The sequence below is a fragment of the Toxotes jaculatrix genome, chromosome 17, assembly GCF_017976425.1.
Source record: "Toxotes jaculatrix isolate fToxJac2 chromosome 17, fToxJac2.pri, whole genome shotgun sequence".
In the NCBI taxonomy this organism is placed as follows: domain Eukaryota; kingdom Metazoa; phylum Chordata; class Actinopteri; family Toxotidae; genus Toxotes; species Toxotes jaculatrix.
In genome coordinates this window covers 13447670-13469407 of record NC_054410.1, presented here as the reverse complement: position 1 = coordinate 13469407, position 21738 = coordinate 13447670, and the positions used below count along the sequence as shown (strand labels likewise).

The following is a 21738-nucleotide window of genomic DNA, read 5'->3' as shown; positions in this document are numbered from 1 at the left end:
GCTCTGCTTGGGAGGTTTTAGATGCAATGTGTGTGTGTGTGTGTGTGTGTGTACACTACTGCATCACAGGGCTTGGCAGCACCTGGCAATGTTAAGGTGAGAAAAGCTTTAGCACGTGCAAATCCTTAAAATACTGGTGTCAAAATAAGCAACAGAAAGGCATCCAGTCGGTGGGGACCGTGCAACATATACGCATTATTTGTTAATCACTGGAACATTCAGGCAACCTCCTTTTTAGCCTTTTCGCGTTATCTTTTTAGGCAGCTCTCTGCAGACCTGCCACCAGTTGATGTTTACACACTGCAGCCTCCACCTAATAAAAATCAATACTGTGCGGAACCATCTCTAGGTTTTCTTATCTTTGCATGTCTCTCTCTTGCTCCCATAGGAGCACTCAAAGCGGAGTTATACCTCCTGTATTTTGCAGTAAGAGACAGGGAGATGACCCTGTGCTATTTTCCTGCTCGGGTTGAGAGCTGGGGATTTAGATGGAATGTGACAGTGTTTAAAGCCAGAGGAGGCTCCATCGCTTCTCACTTTAGCGGCTCTATTTACTCTCCATCTCTCCCCTTCCTTGATCAGAGGAAGTCAGAGCTGAACAATCCAGAGGAATCCCTGTTGCTGTTACCCCATCCGTCTATTAAAGCAATATCAGAAAACACCCTGATGTTTGAGACATCTCTTCTAGATATTTTAGTAGGAGATGCAGTTGTGCTGCCTGGTACAGAGAGTAAAACTCAGACAAGTTGTTCTGACTATTCTAGCCACTTCTCTACATGCCACATAATGCTCTGGTTGAGGTCGTATATGAGATACAGCAATGTTTTCTTATTTCTCCATTACAAACTTGTCTGCACAGGATTGCTTAGAATATTTCAGCATGGTAATAAGAGTTTCCGCATGAAACTCTCATTAACCCTCAATAAGAGTCTACCTCCATGCTAGTAGCTCTGTGAGGCTGTGCTTTGGCATAGTGCCTTGAGCTAAATGCTAACATCTGCGTGTTAAAATGCTCACAGTGTCAATTCTAACATGCTGGTATGATGTTTACACGGTCCCACTTTAGCATGTTAGTATGTTAACATTTGCTATTTAATGTCGCACTAAACACAAAGTAAAGTTGGGGCTGAGGGGAATATTATTCGTTTTGCAGGTATTTGGCACAGATGTATTATGGGAACATTTAATAGCTCTCTTAATATATCCATGGTATTTGGCCATAAACTAAACTATTGGCCAAAATTATCATATGCAACTAATTTGCAACACCAACTACTTTTTTTTTTTTTAATGAAATGTAATATAATGTATTTTGACCAGATTACATTTTCTATTAAAGTAATGAGGATATGTTGTTTGTCTAAGTATTTGGCAAGTTGCGAATATGTTGATACTGAATGTATCAGTGAAATGTTCACAGACAATGAATTTGTGCTCTGCCAAAATATCCAGTCTTTCAGTACAATAGTCCCTTGTGGTGTCTACAGCACTAAAAAAAGACTTGTGTGGTGTGAAAGTCGAGTGCTTTGTACGGCCATCATCCAGAACAACCACCTGGCAACTCTGCCGTTTTTAATATTCAGTCATTCATTAAAAACTACAAAGTAACTGGGACAATAGTTTAATAGTATATGAATAGAATTTCTAGGAGACAGGATTCCTCATCCTGAGGAGAACATGAATGTCAGTGCAGAAAAGTCAAAATTTCATTGAGACCCCAAGAGCCACACCGCAAGCAGGGCTAAAAAAAAAACAAAAAAAACAAGTTTTCAAACTATGAATGCACTTCCCCCCCCCTTCATCCATATAGTTTCACTGGATTTCGTCACACAGGGCCTTTTTGCTCATCATTAAAATACAGACGTCTCAAATACGAGTTAAACCAGTGTAAGTGCCTCAGCAGAGACTTCTATCCATAGTCAAACACTGATTCAGCAGTGGATCAAAGAGGACATCCTCTAACATGTAAAGCAAGCTGCAGAGTGGGGAAGGATTTCCATAAGAGCTGCTCTCCTCTCTTCTGCTCCACTGCTGCTGCCTACTCACTCAGTCAGCTATAGGAGGCTCCTCCAGCAAAAGCACTCAAATGTGCTCACTGGAAGTGCCAGGGGCTGGACAACTGTTCTGTTCTGCTCCGTAGCCGTTATTAGCGCTTTCATTGTGGCCTGCCATGCTACAGTGGAGGTAGCTAAGTTTGTTTTGCAGGGATTAGTGCAACAGAGCAGAGTGTGTTCAATCTGTGATGTGAGTCTTTTTCTTTGCTCTCTTTGCAGTGTTTGGTATCTGTGGGCTTGGACTCTAAAAACACAATCTGTGTGTGGGACTGGAGGAGAGGGAAGGTTCTGGCAGCCGCTCCCGGTCATACAGACAGGGTAAACACTTTCTTCCTCTCCTGTCTCCATCACAAGCTCTGTATCGACCGCCTCAATTAGCTATAAACGTGGGATGGACCGCCTGCCCAAAGGGGGCATAAACAAGTTAGGCCTGATTGATTGTGAGCTTTTCAGAGCCCGTCTGAGAGGGTGCACGGCTAATGAAAAGGAATTTTAAAAAGATGAAATACAGGCAGCTGTTGTGTTCTAATTCAGCCCACACACATTACAACAACCGGTGCAAATGCACGCACACATGGTTTTTCTCTTTTGATTTCCTCCTTTTGCAACAAATTTGTTGAAGTCCAGGCTTCAAGTGTAATGTTGTGATGTTTATGAAAAAATATGCCAATATTTAATGCAATGTATGTTTTCTTCTCACAGATATTTGACATATCGTGGGATTTGTACCAGCCGAGCAAGCTTGTAAGCTGTGGTGTCAAACATATCAAGGTACAGCTGCTTCCTGGTCATTTTGCATCCTGTAGATTTCAGCTGGCTCCTGAGAGGAGAGCTGAAGTTCTTGTGTCTCATTAGCATAAATATCTGAAAACAGATTATGGTTTTTAGAAAGTCTGAAGAATCTGTTGGCTCCGTGCCCCCTTTCTTCCCTGCCTTCTCTGCATTATCGCCATGACCATATCAAAGCCTTAAAATAGATGTATGCAAATTCACTTTATTCCAGAGTCCATGCTTATTAGGCACTTAACATAAGTAGGAGAGGCAATATCTCTCAGTCTCCTCTCTGAAATGTGTAGTAATCTGCACTGCAGAGAGGGAAAATGTTTCTCTTTTTGTGGGGGACCATGACTCTGTTACTCAGCACCCCTTTCAGCTCTCCTCTTTCGGTTTTCGAAAACCCTCCACTGTACAGACTGCAGCTGTGCATGCTTCCCTTCACCAGCCTATCTCCATCGCTTCTTTTTCACAGAAGAGTGGTGTTCATAAATCTTCAATGAGTTCACGCAGGGTGTCTTCGCCAAGCCTTCCCATGGGAGATGTAGTAGTGCTCCGTGAGTGGCTCGGCCATTAGGAAATAACAAGGAGTTCAGAGCCACAGAGGAAGCTTATTTCCAAAACACTGGGAAAAGAGTGAATCATGCTCAGATAGGAAATGTGCCCACTGGCCCTGTGAGGCCAAACATTGCGGCGCGCTCAAATGGGTTTGATGCAGATGGGAGGCTTAGCCTACTGTACGTATTTCCCGGTGGTGTAACATCTCACTGATGACTCCCTCATCTCAGTCCAGCTTGACCTGCCTCCTCTTGTAGTAATTCCCCCACCACCGTGGCACAGAAACTCCCTCCGGCCACCACACCAAGCCCCATCCCCCCCCCCCCCCCAGTCCCTGCTGAATCTTCCAGTCTTTCTCCTCCTCCTCTCGTTCCCTCCCTTCTGGTTTTCTGATGCCAAGGCAATCCAGCAATTGTCCCACATAATTCCCCAGCCTTCACCCTGCGGACCATGTGACATCTGCTCCCCGGCCCTGTGCTCGCTCAGCGATTATAGCACTCAGAGCATCCAGGAGATTTAGCCCCAGTAATCCACTCACTAGCAGGCTGAGGAAAACACAACCTCTGTGATGAGGACTGGGGCTGCTGGCGGCAGTGTTTTACTCCTCACACGCCTCCCCCGAGCTAATCATATAGACTTTTGTGTTTTGATTTGTTTGAGACCACTTAGACGTTAGCATGCCCTTCTTCAGCCCACACAGACACACACAGATATAAAATATACCCAATAATCAATTGCTGTTTGACTAGTTTCTGATTAGAAGCTGTTTAAAAGACTATCCCACTGGTTTTGGATGTTGTAGCCCAGTGATTTCCTACATTTTTTACTTAAAACAAAACAGTATTTACTTGTAACCCCAAGCATGAATTGCAGTCTTTATTTTTAACTTAAGTTTTTTTCAGATTCTTATGTCGTTAATTGTCTCAGGACCCCTCCGATTTATCTTGCGACCTCTTGTGAGGGTCCCAAACCACAGGCTGTGAACCACTGCTGTAGCCCGTTTACTGTCAATCCTGTATACGTAACATCACTGTTAACCATTTTGCAGACCAGTGGTTCCCACACTCTGATTTCCATTCATCTGGACTCAACCATCAACTTGATGGAATTAACAAAATTATGGAACTGGAGGCGAGCTTGAGTTTGACACCATGTGGATGGATGACGGCAGCTTTCAGGAAATCAGCTTCCAGCAACGCTGATAGCCAGTCATTTAGTTTCCCTTACAGCGAGCTGCCAAAGAACTGACCTCTGTTAGCACGGCATTTAACACTGTGACACCGCTCAGGGTCACTCTAGTCTGACAGCAGGGATATAATGAATGAGATGAAAGGGTGAAGGGTGGTCCGGTGCAGTAGCTGATGAGTTATAACCTTCTCCGCATTAATTACATTTAAAAGGTTTTTCTTTGATTGATGTTTGAGGTAACTGAGCTAATGACATACCACTAATCCTGGGTTAAGAGGAGCTGCTTCCTCTATGCCAGGGGTGTTATGGAGGATGCTTAAGAAATGATATTCCGAGAAAGCCACACTGTTTACTAGATCTTGATTTCAACTCAAAGCAGTCTCATTTTCCAGCACATTTCCACCTTTCTGCCTCGCTCTCCCTCTCCCTCTGTGTCTTTCTCCCCTGTGCCTGGCCTCATTATAAACCCCTCCAGCATCCCGTCTCCTCTCAGTAATTCACCAGCGAAGGGATTAGCCAGCGCCCGCGTCTCACTGCCTTATCAGTTGCGGGCAGGGAGGGCTGTGCAGTCACGCCGCATCTATCCCTGCTGCCTCTGCAACAGGCTGGGCCACAAGACCTCCTCCCTCCTAACCAGCCCTTACACATACCCAGCACTTTACGGTACAGTACACCGTCCCAGATTACTCACCCACCTGTGATCTTCACTACTTAACCTTCAGCCCCCGACCCCATTCGAAGGCTCACGTACATGCAAAGACTCTCTCAGAGCTCAGTTGGGAGCTTAGGATCAGGAAAGTCCTGTTCTGTTGAGGCGTGTACAAGGTGCACCTCAGATGTTTGATGGCAGGGCCGTATCTGCGGCTGTGATGCCTGCCTCTGATAATCGATCCCTCCTGTTAGCGCGCAGCAGCCCTATCAGTCAGGAGAATAGGTGTTAGTGAGGGTGTGACAGGCTGTCGCTGTCTAGGAGCTTGTTTGCTCATTGTGTGAGGGTTTATCAGACCTCTGCAGATCATTTCTTGTGTGGTCACAAACTGGACTACCTACATTTTTTGTGTTTTCTCATCAGAATTGACATGGTTTAAAGTACAGATTTTCTTTTTTTTTGGGGTGAGCCAAATGTCAGCTGATGTGGAGGTAAATCCTCCTTTAGATAGAACAGAAAAAGGCCTGTCCACCTGTCATTTTCCTGCTGCTTTCCGGTGACGAGTGTGTCTCGGTTTCACGTGCAGACGGCCGTGTCTCAGCATTCGAGACGCCCTCCATGAGCTTTCTCCCTGTGATCTCATCTCCATGCAGACAGTGTGTCTCTCTTTCGCTCTCTCCTCCTCCGTTTGATGGATTTAGCCCTCAGACGCGGCCGTGTCCGTGAATCCCAATGACCTTGTTCATAAATAATGAGTCTGTGTGTATGCATGCGTGCACCTGTGTCTGTGCATGCTGATCAGGTGGTTACAGCACTGACCCCCAGCAAGAGTTCCCAGTATCACATGCAGAGAAAGTGGGGTGGGGGAATTTGAATTTGACTTTGCTTTCTTTCGAGGTCTGTGTGTGTGTGTGTGTGTGTGTGTGTGTGTGTGTGTGTGTGTGTGTGTGTGTGTGTGTGTGTGTGTGTGTGTGTGTGTGTGTGAAATCATAAATGACTTGATCATTTTCACTCTGTTGTACCCAAATACAACATAATTGTCCATGTGCTCTTACAGGACAGGATTACATGGCGGATTATTAGCCACAGTACTCTTTCACTCTTTCTGTTTGTGTTTGCAGTTTTGGAGCTTATGCGGTAATGCTCTCACACCCAAACGTGGTGTTTTTGGCAAAACGGGGGATCTCCAAACCATCCTCTGCCTTGCATGCGCCAAGGACGAGGTGACGTATTCAGGTGCCTTGAATGGTGACATCTACGTGTGGAAAGGGATCAACCTGATGAGGACGGTGCAAGGAGCTCATGGGGTGAGTTTAAAAACGTCAGGGTGCTCTGTGCTTTGCGGCTCAGGCTTCCTGCACCGTTTGAAGAAAAACCACAGTAAAAGCATCTAGTAAACTTAACCAGGGTTGAAGCCATGCATGCTGGCTTCATTGGATTCTGCTCAGTAGAAAAGGATCAGCCTTTTGCTCAACAGGATTAAATGATATCTATGGGATCAACAGCTGGGTGAGGGGATGGGCGGATGGGGGAGGGGATAATAACTACAGTACATGTTCATTCCTACTTTATGTACCACCAAATGCCTCACTGGGTCTTCAACTAGGGGGCCTCCCTGCTTATACCGTAACTCTATGACAAATGAGGCAATCATTAAAGCTTTCCAATAAAATAAAACAAAAGAATACAACACCTCACGTTACCTAGTTTTGCGTTACTGCACAGTAGCAGGTTTATAGCTGTGAAAGCCTTGTTAAACAAATGCCTGGCCGGGCAGCAGGACTGTTCGGTCTGTAGCTGGGGCTGGTTCTGTCGTTGCTCATTTATTGCGCAGATCCTTGCTGACAGCCTGTCATTTCCTCCAGTCAGGGATTTTCAGCATGAATGCCTGTGAAGAGGGCTTTGCCACCGGCGGCCGAGACGGCTGCGTCCGGCTGTGGGATCTCAACTTCAAACCAATTACTGTCATTGATCTCAGGGAAACAGATCAAGGATATAAAGGTGATGTCAAACGGCCTTCTGTTTTTTTCTCCTTTCAGTCTGAGTACAGAAAGGTTACAGGCCAAATTGTGGCCTCTGAAGGCGCCAGAAGAATTGTGTAAATCAAACACCCTGTTAGATGCAAAAGCCATTTTTTGCCATTTCTGTTCTCCTTACTAACATTTTCTTTCTTGTTCTCTATTTTCTCCATCTCCTTTGTTTATAATCTTGGACCTAACAGTAGCTAGAGGTGAAAATAGCCGAGGTGGGTAAAGTCATTGGGGGCGGAGTTAACAACCATGTCAGTCTGTTCGTAACAGTCCCCACATTGTTCTGCTGTTCCTCTTGTTGTTAGTAAGTCCAAGCTCTGTTGCAGTTTTACGCCGTATACAGATGTCCTGTTCACATGTGTATACAACACATGCTTCCTCCATCCTATTCTTGATGCATTACCCAGAGTCAGTTGCAGATTGGCTTGACAACATGTGCTGTCATTGTATTTCCTGTTGAAATCTCCGTCCTAGGTAGCCTCCAGATGGCTATTATCAGCTCCTGTCTTTATTATCCCTGTCGTTGGCAAATGTCTGTCTGCATTCATGTTTGCATGTATTTTGTTTTTAAATTTTGCCTCATTTTTAGTGTGTGTATGTGTGTGTGTTTTTGACAGGGCTGTCTGTGCGGAGTGTGTGCTGGCGGGGAGATCACATCCTGGTGGGCACGCAGGACAGCGAGATCTTTGAGGTGGTGGTCCACGACCGCAACAAACCCTTCCTCATCATGCAGGGCCACTGTGAGGGTGAGCTGTGGGCACTGGCCGTGCACCCAACCAAACCTCTGGCCATGACAGGAAGTGACGACCGCTCAGTCAGGTGAAGCTTCAGTTTCAGCCTCAGAGTAGCACTCACAGAGTAGACACATACAGTTTGAATTGGTATCTGTCTTTAGACAATTATCTTTATTTAGCTGCTTGTAAAAAAAAATGTTTTTTTAATTATGTTGAGTACAATAATTTTTGGAATGCTGTTGTTGTTTGAACCTTTGTAAACTCATTGCTGCTTTGTCTCTTCTTGTCCCTCCCCCGCTGTGTCCAAAGGATATGGAGCCTTATAGATCATGCACTGATTGCCCGCTGTAATATGGAGGAGCCTATCCGCTGTGCCGCTGTGAGCACTGATGGCATTCACCTGGCGCTGGGAATGAAGGATGGCTCATTCACTGTTCTACGAGTTAGGTGGGTACACAATTCAAAGGGAAAATGGGAAATTTTGATCCATAGCGAGTGCCCGCTAAAATGAAAGGGTCCATTATAGTGTGCCAGTTTTGGCTCTTTATTCAAGATACATTTCTCTGCTTCCCTTCAGAGATATGACAGAGGTGGTCCACATCAAGGACAGGAAGGAGGCCATCCATGAGCTGAAGTATTCTCCTGATGGGGCCCATTTGGCCGTCGGCTCCAATGATAACTCAGTGGACATCTACGGAGTGGTGCAGAGGTACAAGAAAGTTGGCGAGTGCATCGGGTCCAACAGCTTCATCACACACATGGACTGGTCCACAGACAGCAAATACCTGCAGACCAACAATGGCATTGGCAGGAGGCTTTTCTATAGGATGCCAAGTAAGTACAAGGCTGTGTGTTTCTTGGATGTAATGTTGTTACAGAGCTGCCTTTTGAGATAAAATATATCTGTCCTCTGTTGAGGTGGGAAGGAAGTGACCAACAGGGAAGAGCTGAAGCTGGTACAGTGGGCTTCGTGGACGTGTGTGTTGGGCCCTGAGGTTAACGGAATATGGCCCAAGTACTCAGATATCAATGACATCAACTCTGTGGATGCCAACTTCAACAATCAAGTTTTAGTAACAGCTGATGACTATGGATTAGTCAAACTTTTACGGTATCCATGTGTAAAAAAAGGTAAAGAAGACCTCGTTATATGATATTTAAGTACAAAAGTTTTGATATTATTGTCTAATGTGTTACTGATATGTTTTTGATTTTAGGTGCAAAATTTAAAAAGTATTTAGGTCATTCAGCCCACATAACCAATGCTAGATGGTCACATGACTACCAGTGGGTGATAACTATTGGCGGTGCTGATCACTCCGTGTTCCAGTGGAAGTTTGTTCCTGAAAGAAAGTCTAAAGAAGCTCTGCATATAGCACCGCAAGGTGAGACCATTCTTCAGTCACTTTTTATATTATTTGTTACTACAATGTGAGGATTTATTTCCCTCTCAAAACATGTAAGATTTGCATTTTACCTTCTAATCAGTGCATTTAGGAATATTGCACTGTTGCATTTTGATGTAGCTTTGTGTGGAGACTATTCATTTATTCATTTCGCAAAATCAGTGGCCCTTGCCAACAAGACATTATCAAATTAGGCTAAGTGGTGCACCCTGAAGGAAATTTTGATGTCTACTCAAATAATGCAGAATAGAGTGTGCAGGAGAAATTCTTAAAGAAATTGTATTTGGGGGGGAAACGCTCATATGCTTACTGACTGAGCATTAGATCATGATGCCACTTTACTTTCTGTGCTTTAAATATGAAGCTGGATCCAGGAGGCTATCTGCTTAGCTTGGCACAAACACTGGAAGAACAGGGAAACATTTAACTCGAAGACATGACAACGGTATCAATGTTTCAGTCAAACTGTCTGCAAGAAACCAAATTAGCATATTTCCCAATATATCTAACTATTCCATATTATATAGCATTAGTATCTGTCTGACACTAGGACTGTTTCTGTTATTTCACCAGTACTTGTAAGGTCAACCCGTTAAAAGAAATGTGTCGCAGTACACTTCTAAGTCATCTATAAAGGGTTGTGTGAAGCTTGCTGTTACATAATTTGTGTGCCCATACTGCTCCCACTACCCTCATGAACTTAATGTGCTAAACCACCAGAGAGCAATGTACTAGATTACTTTTTTTAATTTTTATGAACGATCATTTCCATGAAGCTCTACAAAGGAGCGGCCATCACATTAATTAAGATAAATTCAATAAGAGTGAATGAAGCTTGGAAAGTATAATTGCATTGTCATTCCCAAGTCATATTTTTTCCAGAGGCAGAGCGCAGCTGTGCTTTTCTGAAATTAAAGCGCACACTAACTGCCTTTCCTTTTAATTTTCCTAATGGATCTTGTGAGTAGCCGCCCTTAGCTGCCAGTTCTGCTTATTGCCTTGTCTTGGCACAGCTTTGCTGTGCTGCTTCAGCATTTTTATACATTTGTCTTAAGCGATGTCACTGTGAAGCACGACTGCCTGATAAATAGTAGATGTCACGATATTATTACATGATTGACCCCCACTTCTACTGAAACAGGATGCGGTTTATTCTTTTTTTACTGTTTGTGCAGTGGGATGTTTGTCTGATTTAGAGGCAGGGGAAGGTTTTACTGGTGAGCCGTGATGCAACCTTGTTTCTGCTTTCAGAGACCTTGGCAGACTCCAACAGTGAAGAGTCAGACTCTGATCAGTCAGACGTACCTGAGATGGACTCAGAAATTGAGCAGGAGACACAGCTCACGTATCGAAGACAGGTTTGTAACAAAATCAAAGGTGCTCCCTTCTGTAAAAACATGTCTTAATGGAAATCATAGTATTGTGTGTCAAAAATAGAGGAAGCACACGCTTTTCTACATGTGTCCAGGTTTATAAAGAAGATCTACCTCAGCTCAAAGAGCAGTGCAAAGAGAAGCATCGAGCGACGGCCATGAAAAAGAGAGAGCGAGCACCAGGGAGTGGAGTGAAGCTGCACTTCATTCACGGGTAGGCAGAGTCTGTAAAATCATAACAGAGTGAATTTCTATTCGCTGTGATACTGATACTAAAAGATGAACTTAACTTAACTAATCTTTTCCAAAATGGAGGTGTCTCACTTTTAATCCCTTCTTATCCCCCTCTTCCCTTCAATCATTCTATAATAGTTTTTTTTGTTTGTTTTTGTTTGCAGCTACAGAGGCTTCGATTGCAGGAGCAATCTGTTTTACACCCAGACCGGGGAGATAGTCTATCATGTAGCTGCCGTTGGGGTTGTGTACAACAGACAGCAGAATACCCAGCGTTTCTACATGGGCCATGATGATGACATCCTCTGTCTGGCTATCCACCCCCTCAAGGACTTTGTAGCAACAGGCCAGGTAGCTGCCAGCACATCTAACATAAAGTATTCAAGGCTTTTTTCGTGCTGATTTATGGCTCCTCAGAGCTGTAAAATTGCTGTTACAAAAGTCCAGTGGAAATGAGTTTAATTTAATAGAAACTTTTTGTTTTTGTCCATCCAGGTTGGCAGAGATTCCTCCATCCACATATGGGACACAGAAATGTTGAAGCCCATGTCCGTGTTGAAGGGTTTCCACCAGCTCGGAGTGTGTGCTCTGGATTTTTCCGGTAACACTGAGACTGCTTTTAGTTCACCCATCAAGACAGATTCAGTATGACATACTTTGTATATTCACAAATGCTTCCAGACATCCTGCTTTCATAGGGAGACAAAAAAAAATGTCTTTCGCACATAAAAGAAACGGGCCAATTCACAAGACAACCAATTTACAAGCAACACCGAAAAACCTATTTCTGCTGTCTTTTAATCGTGGCAGTCTGACAGCATCAAGGTAGAGCTGTTCATCTCACTTCCCTTAATTGGCCCCAGACAGACGCAGCACAGTATCTGTATGTCAGTGTCAGTGAATCACCTGCTGTAGATCAAACCCACCGGGCTGCTTTCATGGTTGCTAACAAGGGCCAAACTTCACTGAACCAAAGCAGGAGCTGGTTCTGTCTGTGCTGTACTGACATGTTTTCGGGTTTTCCCTCCACAGCGGACGGCAAGCGGCTGGCCTCGGTGGGCCTGGACGACAATCACACTATTGTGCTGTGGGACTGGAGGAAGGGGGAGAAGCTTTCTGCCATGCGGTTAGTTCAGTGTTTACACGGCTGCAGTTCGTCCTTTCATCACGCAGCAGCTGCTGTCCTCCACATCCGGACAAGCTTTGACAAACCTTCCCCTTAATTCTAAAGATTGTTTGATCACTTTTAGTTTAACTATGGACGTTTATAGATGAGGGTTAAATTGAAGCTAATTTACTGTGCAGGGCTGACAGCATGATCAATGGAGGGGAGGAACGAAGGGGAATTACCTTTTAGATTATGAGATTGCTCCACTGCGACACCCTGCCAGAGCCTGAATGGTTAGAGTAGGACTTTAACCCAGGGCTTTAGCTGTGGATGTAAAAATAAAGAGAATTGCTTTTAATTTACATCTTCAGTGGGATTATCCTGGTGAGTTTTTATGCTCAACAGATCTGGTTTTATTTTCAGAAGGAAACGTATTAAGAAAAATGTGTTTTTTTACAGATGCACCCTTTTTCCAAGTCACAAACAACACATTAAAGCAAATGGGTTGCAAAAATAACAAGTGATTAAAGGATAAATAAAAAGTAACAGGAAGCAGCAAAAGCAATCACATGCATTTTATGAGTGTGTCCCAATGGCTGGAACAAATTGGACCATAAAGACTAAGTATAAATGTCTTTTACCTTAAAAATGCATGAAAGATAAAGTAAGACTTTGCATTTGTTTTGAGCCAAGGAGTGTCCTGACCCTGAGCGCAAGTGGGACAGACTGATTTCCTATACCCCCCTGAGACAATGATGCTGCTGATCACTGCTCCGAAGATGTAAACGATACATGCGACCAGATATGGCACACACACACACCAGGCGCGTACATCTGATGCAAGTGGATTACCTTACCAGACCTGCATTATGAATCGCTCCAAAGCATGAGAGGTGTTAATTTGTTCAGAACATAATGTAATGTTCATTTTACATAATGATTTTCAATTTCATGGCAGATAAAATTATATAACCTGGAAACCAGAAGGGCCCAAAAGTATCTCACTGGAAAACATCTGCATCCCAAAATATCTTTCCTTTTGCTTTGTTGCTTGTCCTACTTGATGTTCATATTTAGTATCTACTCCATTGAAACTCCCCCTGGCTAGTTTGGAGCAGTGCATTGTGGGTTGCTCTCCTGCTTGCTGTGTGCCAGGCTCTCACTGCAGCTCAGGGACAGCTTGGAGCTGCACTAATCTCCTTTGCAGACCCTGGTGGGCAGTGCAGTGAGGCGGGCAGAGGGAAATGGGGCCTGACAGAGCCTGACTTGTACTGTAGACTGCCACCGTCTCATCCTCTGCTGGGAGAGCGGGGGGTGTGAGAGGGAGAGGCTGAAAGAGGGTGTCGGGTAGGAATATGAAGAGATGGGAGATATAATAAGGAATGGCTAAGCTAGGAAACAGAGAAACAAAGAGGGAGGAGAGGGGCGTAATGTTTCTCTAGCTTCACTGAGGCTGAGACTAATTCAGCAGCACAAAGGGCAACAATTAGAGGCCTTTAAGTGTCAGGCACGGTCGACTGCATCAGACATGACCAGCCACTCATCCTTAATGTTCATGTTGTGTAAAACAGCAGGCAAAATCAAGGAGGCGTTTACAGTATGCTGGATTCTTCTTCTTCTGGTTTGTTAGTAAGACTTGCTAGGGAGCCAAAAACGAGGAGGGTGGCCACTTTGTTATTATTGCAGCTTTTGCCTTTCAGTTTCCTGCAAAGTATTTAGATGCCAGCTCATAGAACCAATCGTTTAGGATGAAAAATGATGCATCAGTAGGGTTTATCGCACAAAATGCAGGTTCATATTTTTAGCGCTGGCACTGCAATCCCTCTGGTGAAACATTCGGTTTAACCTCCAACTCATTTTTCTTCATTCTTAAACTTTCTTTTTTTTTCACAATATCATATACAGACAAGTCAGTTTGAGCTAGTTCATTGAGCTGCCTGTATAATTTTATTATAGCAACATGCAGTGTCCATGTTGTGGATTTACTATGTAAATTTTGTGCTTGAATTATTATTTACAGCCACAGTTTATGTGACGCTCTTAACTGTAAAAAATAACGTTAAATGTTGTTTCTCTCGAGACCCAGACGTAAAACTAGATGAAGCATACAAGCATCTTAAGAGTATGGGTGCATCAAAAAAAGGGACAAATTTTATGTTTTTGTCTATGCATATTTTGTGACGTGCAACTTGTTTTACAGGGGAAGCAAGGACAAGATTTTCGTTGTCAAAATAAACCCCTACCTGCCTGACAAGCTCATCACAGCTGGTGTGAAACATATGAAGTTTTGGCATAAAGCTGGTAAGACCCCTGTTTTTTGTCTCTTTTTTTTATTAGCCAGGAGCGACTCTAACAAGCAGAACTCTGGCTTAGCTGTGACACATCTTACTGAGTTGACTGTCTTGTTTCTCTTTCAGGTGGTGGTCTAATTGGACGCAAAGGGAATATGGGGAAGACGGAGACCATGATGTGTGCCGTGTACGGCTGGTCAGAGGAGATGGTGTTTTCAGGGACATGCACGGGGGACATTTGCATCTGGAGGGACATGTTCCTGATGAAGACTGTCAAAGCTCATGACGGCCCTGTTTTCAGTATGCACGCTCTAGAAAAGGTATGTCACAAACCCAGAGTTGAAGTGCTCTTTCTCTGACCAGTGAGAACTTTTGTAATATTTGAAAAAAAGAAGAAAAAGAATCTCTATTTCAGTCACTTTTTAGCTGTAAATATGTCATGGCCATTTATCCTACTGTTTTAGTTAATTAGTTAACAAGGAAAAACTCAAATAATGTTCATCATTTTAAATGTATAGGCCTAGTTTTGTGTGCAGTGTGACAGACATTACTGTTCTATCAGTCCTTTCTATTCTATTATGATTATATTGTATCAGAATCAGTCACATCTGAAGTATATTTTTCTACCCACCATATCTAATTGAATGTAAAATGAAATGTTTAGAGATCATTGCAGATTTAAATGTGCCAATATAATATCTCTGTAGGGATTTGTGACTGGAGGAAAGGATGGTATAGTAGCTCTGTGGGATGACACTTTCGAGAGATGCCTCAAGACCTACGCTATCAAGAGAGCAGTCCTAGCTCCAGGCTCTAAAGGTAAAAATGTCATCCTGTTCACAATGGCCCTCCACTGCCCTTGAATCATTCTTATGCCTCCGTGGCTCCATAGATATTATACAACCATTGAATGCAAATCCATTGAAAGCATTCAATGCTTTTAGCTGAAATGAAGATTGCCTCCAGTGTCCCTGTTCAAGTGAAGGTCTCTGACTTCAAGCTATATAATTCATCGACTCGACAGGGTTGCTGTTAGAAGACAACCCCTCCATACGTGCCATATCTCTGGGCCACGGCCACATTCTGGTGGGGACCAAGAATGGCGAGATCTTGGAGGTGGACAAGAGTGGCCCCATCACTCTGCTGGTCCAGGTAAGATAAAAATAACCCCAACTCCTGTCACACATCTACTCTAATATTATACAGTACATCAGATTTACCTTTTCTTTCACTATCTCAGACCGGGTATTCATGAGGAAGCTAGCTTTTTCTGCAGTGTGATGAGTCTGTAAGGTGAACTTTTTCCAAGTTAGTAAAGATTTGAAAAGTTGAAGATGCACTGACTGTCTGGCTGATATCACAGTCAACAACTTCTCTGACTTATTTTTGTCAAAGTGCAAACTTTTCATTGTATTTTAAGGACACCTATACTGTGGTTAATAGGTTAAAATATACAGATCTACAGCACCAGCATAGTCCTGTGTATAACAGGACAACTGTCCATTTTACACTGCACCACAGAATCACCAAGGAGTTGGCTATTAACAGTGATGAATTACTGCTGCTGGATTTAGTTAAGTGTGCCTGCAGCGTCCTCCGGGCTCCACTGATTGTAGACAGACAGAGAAAATGCTATTGATTGCCCTTTTCAAATGCTCTAAAACATACAAGCACATTCTGGTGCACGGGATCAACTGATGGGAGACGAGAACCAAAGGTTGTTCTCATTCGTCTGTTGTATAGGTAACAGGCTGACTGTACTGGTATCCTTTGGACAATCAATGTGCTTTTCATGGAGTTTGTCATGCAAGAAGACTGGAGCCTTGGAAGAAGAGAGTGGAGAATTATCAATCAATCAATCAATCAATCAGTCAGACTTTATTTTTAGCACATTGTAACAAAGTGATTTACATAAATCCTGCCCCTCCCATTGTCCACCCACCTCACACACACACACACCCAAAATCCATCAATAATCAACAGTATAAAGGAAATATGCTGAGGGCAATTATTATACAATATGGGGTAAATAAGTTTCAATTTTTCAAAATAAAATTCACAGTATCCATGTTAAGTACATTCTTTTTCTTCTTTTTTGGCCTTTTTATGCTCATTTTCTCCTGTGTCACCTAAGAGTGCGCTGGCCAACTGTAAATCAAATATTTATGCTTTTGTATGTGTCTGCAGGGTCACATGGAGGGTGAAGTGTGGGGCCTGGCCACTCATCCCCATCTCCCTCTCTGTGCCACCGTCAGCGATGATAAAACCCTGCGCATATGGGACCTCTCACCCAGTCACTGCATGCTGGCTGTACGCAAGCTCAGGAAAGGTGAGTCACTGCTCCAACAGTAACATATGAGCATACTTTCTTTGTCTGTTCAGCAGTCAGTCTGACAGGAAGTGCACCTTTTCCTCCACAGGCGGCCGTTGCTGCTGCTTCTCTCCTGATGGCAAAGCCTTGGCGGTGGGCCTGAACGACGGCAGTTTCCTTATTGTGAACGCAGACACCCTGGAGGACCTGGTGTCCTTTCACCACCGCAAAGACATCATATCTGATATCAGATTCTCTCCAGGTCTGTGCTTCACCCCTGCATTTCTTCACCAGTACAAAACTCCCTTCAGATCCCGTCAGTGAAGCAAATAGACCTCTAAACTCCCCACGTCCTTCAAATCTTCTGAGTTTATGTAGGATGCTGTGCAGAAGTATCAGTAGGTATACATATTTCCTTCCTGCTGTTAGTCAGGGAGATATTGCTGCAGGCTTGACCCAAATTAATGGTTTTCTGTAACAAGGCCAGACAGAGAGACAGCAAGAGAGGAATGAGAAACAGTGGGGGTGGACAAAGTGAGAGCAAGAAACTAAACTCTCTTTCGCCAGGGCACTTAACCTTAATCCACAATGGAAGGGATCTTGTTTCTCAACCCAACACCCATGAATCTCTGAGAGCCTACATTTTAGACTTGAAGTCAGGAAACTGGTATGGTATGTTTAAAATACTGTTAACCTAAAGGAACTTTCTTACTATACAAAAAAGCTTTGCTGTGAGTCTGTACTGACAAATTCATGGAAAATAGTGGAAATGGCCTCCCAAATGGGCCAGTAGCAGTACAAAAAATAAAAAATACAGGCACTTAATTAATAAAGAGCACAAACAAGGCTTGGCCTCTAAACTATTCTTGGTGCTCTGCCTGGTGTTTTGCAGTCTTTTGCAAAGCATTTTCAAAGTGTTTTATGCCATTAAGTTCCCATATTTAGAGTGTACTTAGGCTTTTGCTAGCTCTCTAAAATAACAGTGATAACATGCAGTAGTTTATGGCGTCACAAAAGGAAAGGTCAGGGGATCACAAAAGTATTGAACTTGCAGATGGTATAATATTTCATGGGTCAAGTGAAAACTTTTACCTGCTGGTTGCACTAAAAGAAACTTCAGGGGGTCACCACAGTCAGTAGGATTCATCCCCTGGGTACTGTGAATGTCTGTACAAAATTTTGTGGCTATCCATCCAAGAGCCATTGAGATATTTCAGTCCAAACCACCAACCAACCAACAGACGGTCATGGCGAGCTTGGTTAAAAACCCTGAATTCTTTTGATCCACGGTTAAGATTGCATGTGTGAAAACAACTAAAACTTCCCTCTCTTTTTGGCTCAGGTGCTGGGAAGTACCTTGCAGTGGCATCAGGAGACACTTTTGTGGATATTTACAATGTAATGAGCAGCAAAAGGGTCGGAGTCTGCAAAGGATGCCTCAACTACATTACCCATCTGGACTGGGACAAGAGAGGTAAACATGCTGCCCTTAAATACCATTGTTTCAGGAAATCTTTGTAAATGAATGCCTAAGAACCAGCTATGCTTTCAAAGTCTCTCACATAAAAACACCACGGCCTTCTGGGCCCTTTCATTCACAGGAAAACTACTTCAAGTCAACACAGGTGCTAAAGAGCAGTTTTTTTTCGAAGCTCCTCGAGGCAAGAGGCAGACCATTCCAGCTACAGAGGTAAGCAGGGAGAAAAGGCACAGGAGCAGCCGTGGTTACGGTGCCGTTGGCCCACATTTTCCCCTCGGGAATCAGAGGAGGCTCGGGGAAGGGCAGTGAAGCATTAACACGGCCCACTTTTCACCAGTATCATTCTAATTTTGGCAGTGGAAGTGGGATAATGTTTAGGTTCCCTTTAATACGGTGAGACATTCAGACACCTTGCGAGGCACACGGTGGAGGGGAGCATTAAGAAAATAAGGGTCAGAGATGATAGATGATGCTGTGTTGAGGCTCGGCAGCGCCTCAGATGTCCTCTAGTACCTTTGCCCTTCCGTGTCCTTACACTCCTCTCTTGTGCACTTGATCACAGTATCATCATTAACAGGCTGAGAAAGCAGTCTGTTCCTGGCCTTATTCTATTTTCTAAGTATTTTCACCCATTTGGCCTTTTTATCAGTTGTTTTCGTACTGTGGTGGATCTATGAGGAGTTAGAGGTCCCAAAACTTTCAAAAATTTATTTGACATTTTTGGAAAAATTCTTCTCTTTCTTGCATAGAGTTAGATGAGACGATTCATACCTTTCTAAATATGAAGCTGGAGTTATCTAAATATGAAGCTGGAGTCATCAGCTGGTTAGCTTAGCTTAGCATAAAGACTGGAAACAGGGTGAAACAGCTAGATGGTGCTGATAGGTGGATTGTGTTACCCTTAGACAGGGCCAGGGGAACTGTTTCCCCCTGTTTACAGGAGCAGCAGAGAGAACATTACTCCACTGTTGGCCTCTCTTCATTGACTGTTTGTAGATTTTAGAATTCAGCATAAAATTTTAACCATTATCTAAGCCCCTGAGCAAATTTCTGAATTGTTTTATTTTATTGCTCTTGTGTTCAATATATAATACTTCTTCTAATAATTCTTTTTGTGAAGCACTAAAATATTGGCTATTTAAATACATCATCACTTACTTTCTGACTTGGCTCAGGTGGAGAAGATCGAATGGAGCACATGGACGTGTGTCCTGGGAACGTCTGTTGAGGGCATCTGGCCTGTGATCACTGAGGTTACAGAGGTGACCTCCGCTTGCCTTAGTAACGACAAGAAGGTGCTGGCAACAGGAGATGATTTGGGATATGTCAAGCTCTTCAGATATCCTGTCAAGGTAAGACAGAATTCACATTTCTTGGTATTATTTGGTTTGAACGTCTCATGACTCAAGGCTTAGGTTTAAGGTTTATGCAAATGTTATGTTAATGTCCCTGTTAATGTCACAAGTGTTACATAAATGTTGTCTCTCTGCCACAGGGGAAGTATGCAAAGTTCAAACGCTATGTGGCCCACAGCACCCATGTTACCAATGTGCGATGGACCCATGACGACAGCCTCTTGGTGACAGTGGGTGGGGGTGACACATGCCTCATGATTTGGGCCCACGAGCCCGAGGGCCACCGGGAATTCAAACAGTGTGACAGCGAGGAGTCGGACATTGAGAGCGAGGATGATGGAGGTGAGAGCCCACTTTCTTTTGAGGTTTTTAATTGATAAACGTTGCTGTTGCTAAGGCAAAATCTGTCTCATTCCCGTCTTTCGTCAGGTTATGACAGTGATGTGACGAGAGAGAACGAGATCAACTACACCATCAAGGCCTTATCCACTAACATGCGACCCATGACTGGTGTGAAACCCCACTTACAGCTGAAAGAGCCCTCTGTGGATGAAAGGTATTTTAGATGAAGCTGTTGAGGGAATTTTCAGATGCTCGGTTGCACTTGAGCAGTTAGAAGGCAACTTTTAGGAATTTCAGTGAATCATTATACAAAAAAAATACGGCCCCTACATCAAGATAAAGCCAGTCCTGCTTTCTTCAGTCAGCATATCTTTTCTCTTCCTGCGTGTAACTCTCGCCCTGTCCCTGCCCTTTTGAAATAACTCCTCCTTTTCTGCTTTTCTTCTTTCCTTTGATGGCTGTCCATCTGTCATTATCCTGCTTCGTTCTTTAATTCCACTTGAAGACAAGGGGTGGTCAGGTAAGCTCTTGTGTTCTTCTATGTTGATTTTGCACAAAACATAAAGCATCAGGCAGTGGTAGTTAAAATATGAGCAATAGTAGAGAAAACGTAAAGTGCTTATTGGACTGAAGCATGGTGTCTGTATGACCTATAAAAAACAAAAATAGATGAAAAACATCAAGACTAAAGAAAGCAAGTTTTCCTTTAATGAATATATTAAAGAACAGGGAAGGATTTTATTCTTCCCGTAAGTGTCTTTCCCTTCCTGCAGATTTATAGAAATGCCTGATGTTGGTGAAATGCATCTGAGAAGTCTCTCAGAAGTATCAGTTTTTATAATTCACTTTCAAGCATTTTTTTTTCTTTCCACGTATAAATTAAGTGACTGTTTTGGTGTTAATTCACTCACGAATGAGCTTCTGCTCTGACTGACAAGACAAAGTGGGCTAAAAGTTAAAGTACAGCTTGAATTTTACAAACAATCAAATTCTCCATCATTTCTTTAGGTGCCTCAGGTTTTTTGATTCGTTGATGATTACCAGATTTCTTTTTTTTTTTGTGACAATGATGCAGCATCCCCACAGCATCTTCTGGCAGCAGTTGTCATAGAAATAGACTTTGGTTGTCATGGCTACACAACGGCGCTGACTCCTGTATTTTATGTCCTCAGTGGCTGTGGTGTTGTGTTACGTGTGTCCAGCAAGCAGCAGTGAACACTGCGGGAAACCTTTTTTTTTCTAATTCTTGCTTTTTCTTTGTTATTGCTGCCATGAAGAGGGTCAAGGTAAGTCCCTTATTGTGTTGTTCACTTCTATTTTCTCCCCATTATTACTTTTTTTTGGCCTTATTTGGATATTTGTAGATATGAAGAGTCTGGAGTCTTGCCGTGCCCGTTATAGACATTTGATAGTGTTTCCCCCTCCACACACGGCCTTGACTGTAAAAGAAGGTCATCATGGTAACAGTTTGTCCATACACTCTTTGCATTATTTATTGTTTTCCGTACCACTGTGTTTTAAACATGCACTTAGTAATTATAGACCTGTTTTAGACCTTTAGACCTATAGACCTTTTTCTAAAGGAGTCAGAGAAAGCTGTTATTTAACCGACTTTATGAATGAAAAGGACTTGAAAACTTTACTGTCGGGTTGTTATTCACCAAGAACACAGACAACTGTATTTTTCAGCCCATAATCCTGATATATTTTTAATATTAGTGATGGTTTTGAATCATGTAACAACACTGTATTGATTAACAGTCTGAAGATGTGAAAATGAGACAAAGCAGCAAAGTCTGGTTATGTCTTTGTGATATTTCATGTTTACTGCCACTTTTAGTTTTAGTTTTA

The 21738-nt window shown here is 43.2% G+C and overlaps 1 protein-coding gene across 4 annotated transcripts in view; it reads left to right on the top strand.

Moving 5' to 3' along the window:
* Positions 1 to 21738, top strand: part of eml5 (EMAP like 5) — a 35373-nt gene that overhangs the window by 6745 nt on the left and 6890 nt on the right. For 2 of the 4 annotated variants that reach the window (XM_041060732.1, XM_041060733.1), the window contains exons 3-29: positions 2274 to 2372; positions 2757 to 2825; positions 6345 to 6530; positions 7089 to 7224; positions 7871 to 8072; positions 8297 to 8434; positions 8565 to 8821; positions 8906 to 9118; positions 9205 to 9372; positions 10645 to 10751; positions 10862 to 10980; positions 11165 to 11351; positions 11496 to 11601; positions 12033 to 12126; positions 14309 to 14409; positions 14526 to 14719; positions 15107 to 15218; positions 15424 to 15551; positions 16587 to 16728; positions 16820 to 16972; positions 18053 to 18184; positions 18312 to 18400; positions 19366 to 19542; positions 19686 to 19887; positions 19975 to 20101; positions 20393 to 20407; positions 21165 to 21173. In XM_041060732.1, coding sequence (XP_040916666.1) covers positions 2274 to 2372; positions 2757 to 2825; positions 6345 to 6530; positions 7089 to 7224; positions 7871 to 8072; positions 8297 to 8434; positions 8565 to 8821; positions 8906 to 9118; positions 9205 to 9372; positions 10645 to 10751; positions 10862 to 10980; positions 11165 to 11351; positions 11496 to 11601; positions 12033 to 12126; positions 14309 to 14409; positions 14526 to 14719; positions 15107 to 15218; positions 15424 to 15551; positions 16587 to 16728; positions 16820 to 16972; positions 18053 to 18184; positions 18312 to 18400; positions 19366 to 19542; positions 19686 to 19887; positions 19975 to 20101; positions 20393 to 20407; positions 21165 to 21173 — 3662 coding nt within the window. Of the gene's footprint in view, positions 1 to 2273; positions 2373 to 2756; positions 2826 to 6344; positions 6531 to 7088; positions 7225 to 7870; positions 8073 to 8296; positions 8435 to 8564; positions 8822 to 8905; positions 9119 to 9204; positions 9373 to 10644; positions 10752 to 10861; positions 10981 to 11164; positions 11352 to 11495; positions 11602 to 12032; positions 12127 to 14308; positions 14410 to 14525; positions 14720 to 15106; positions 15219 to 15423; positions 15552 to 16586; positions 16729 to 16819; positions 16973 to 18052; positions 18185 to 18311; positions 18401 to 19365; positions 19543 to 19685; positions 19888 to 19974; positions 20102 to 20392; positions 20408 to 21059; positions 21174 to 21738 lie in introns of all 4 variants that reach the window. The other 2 variants (XR_005896232.1, XR_005896233.1) reach the window with 2 other exon arrangements.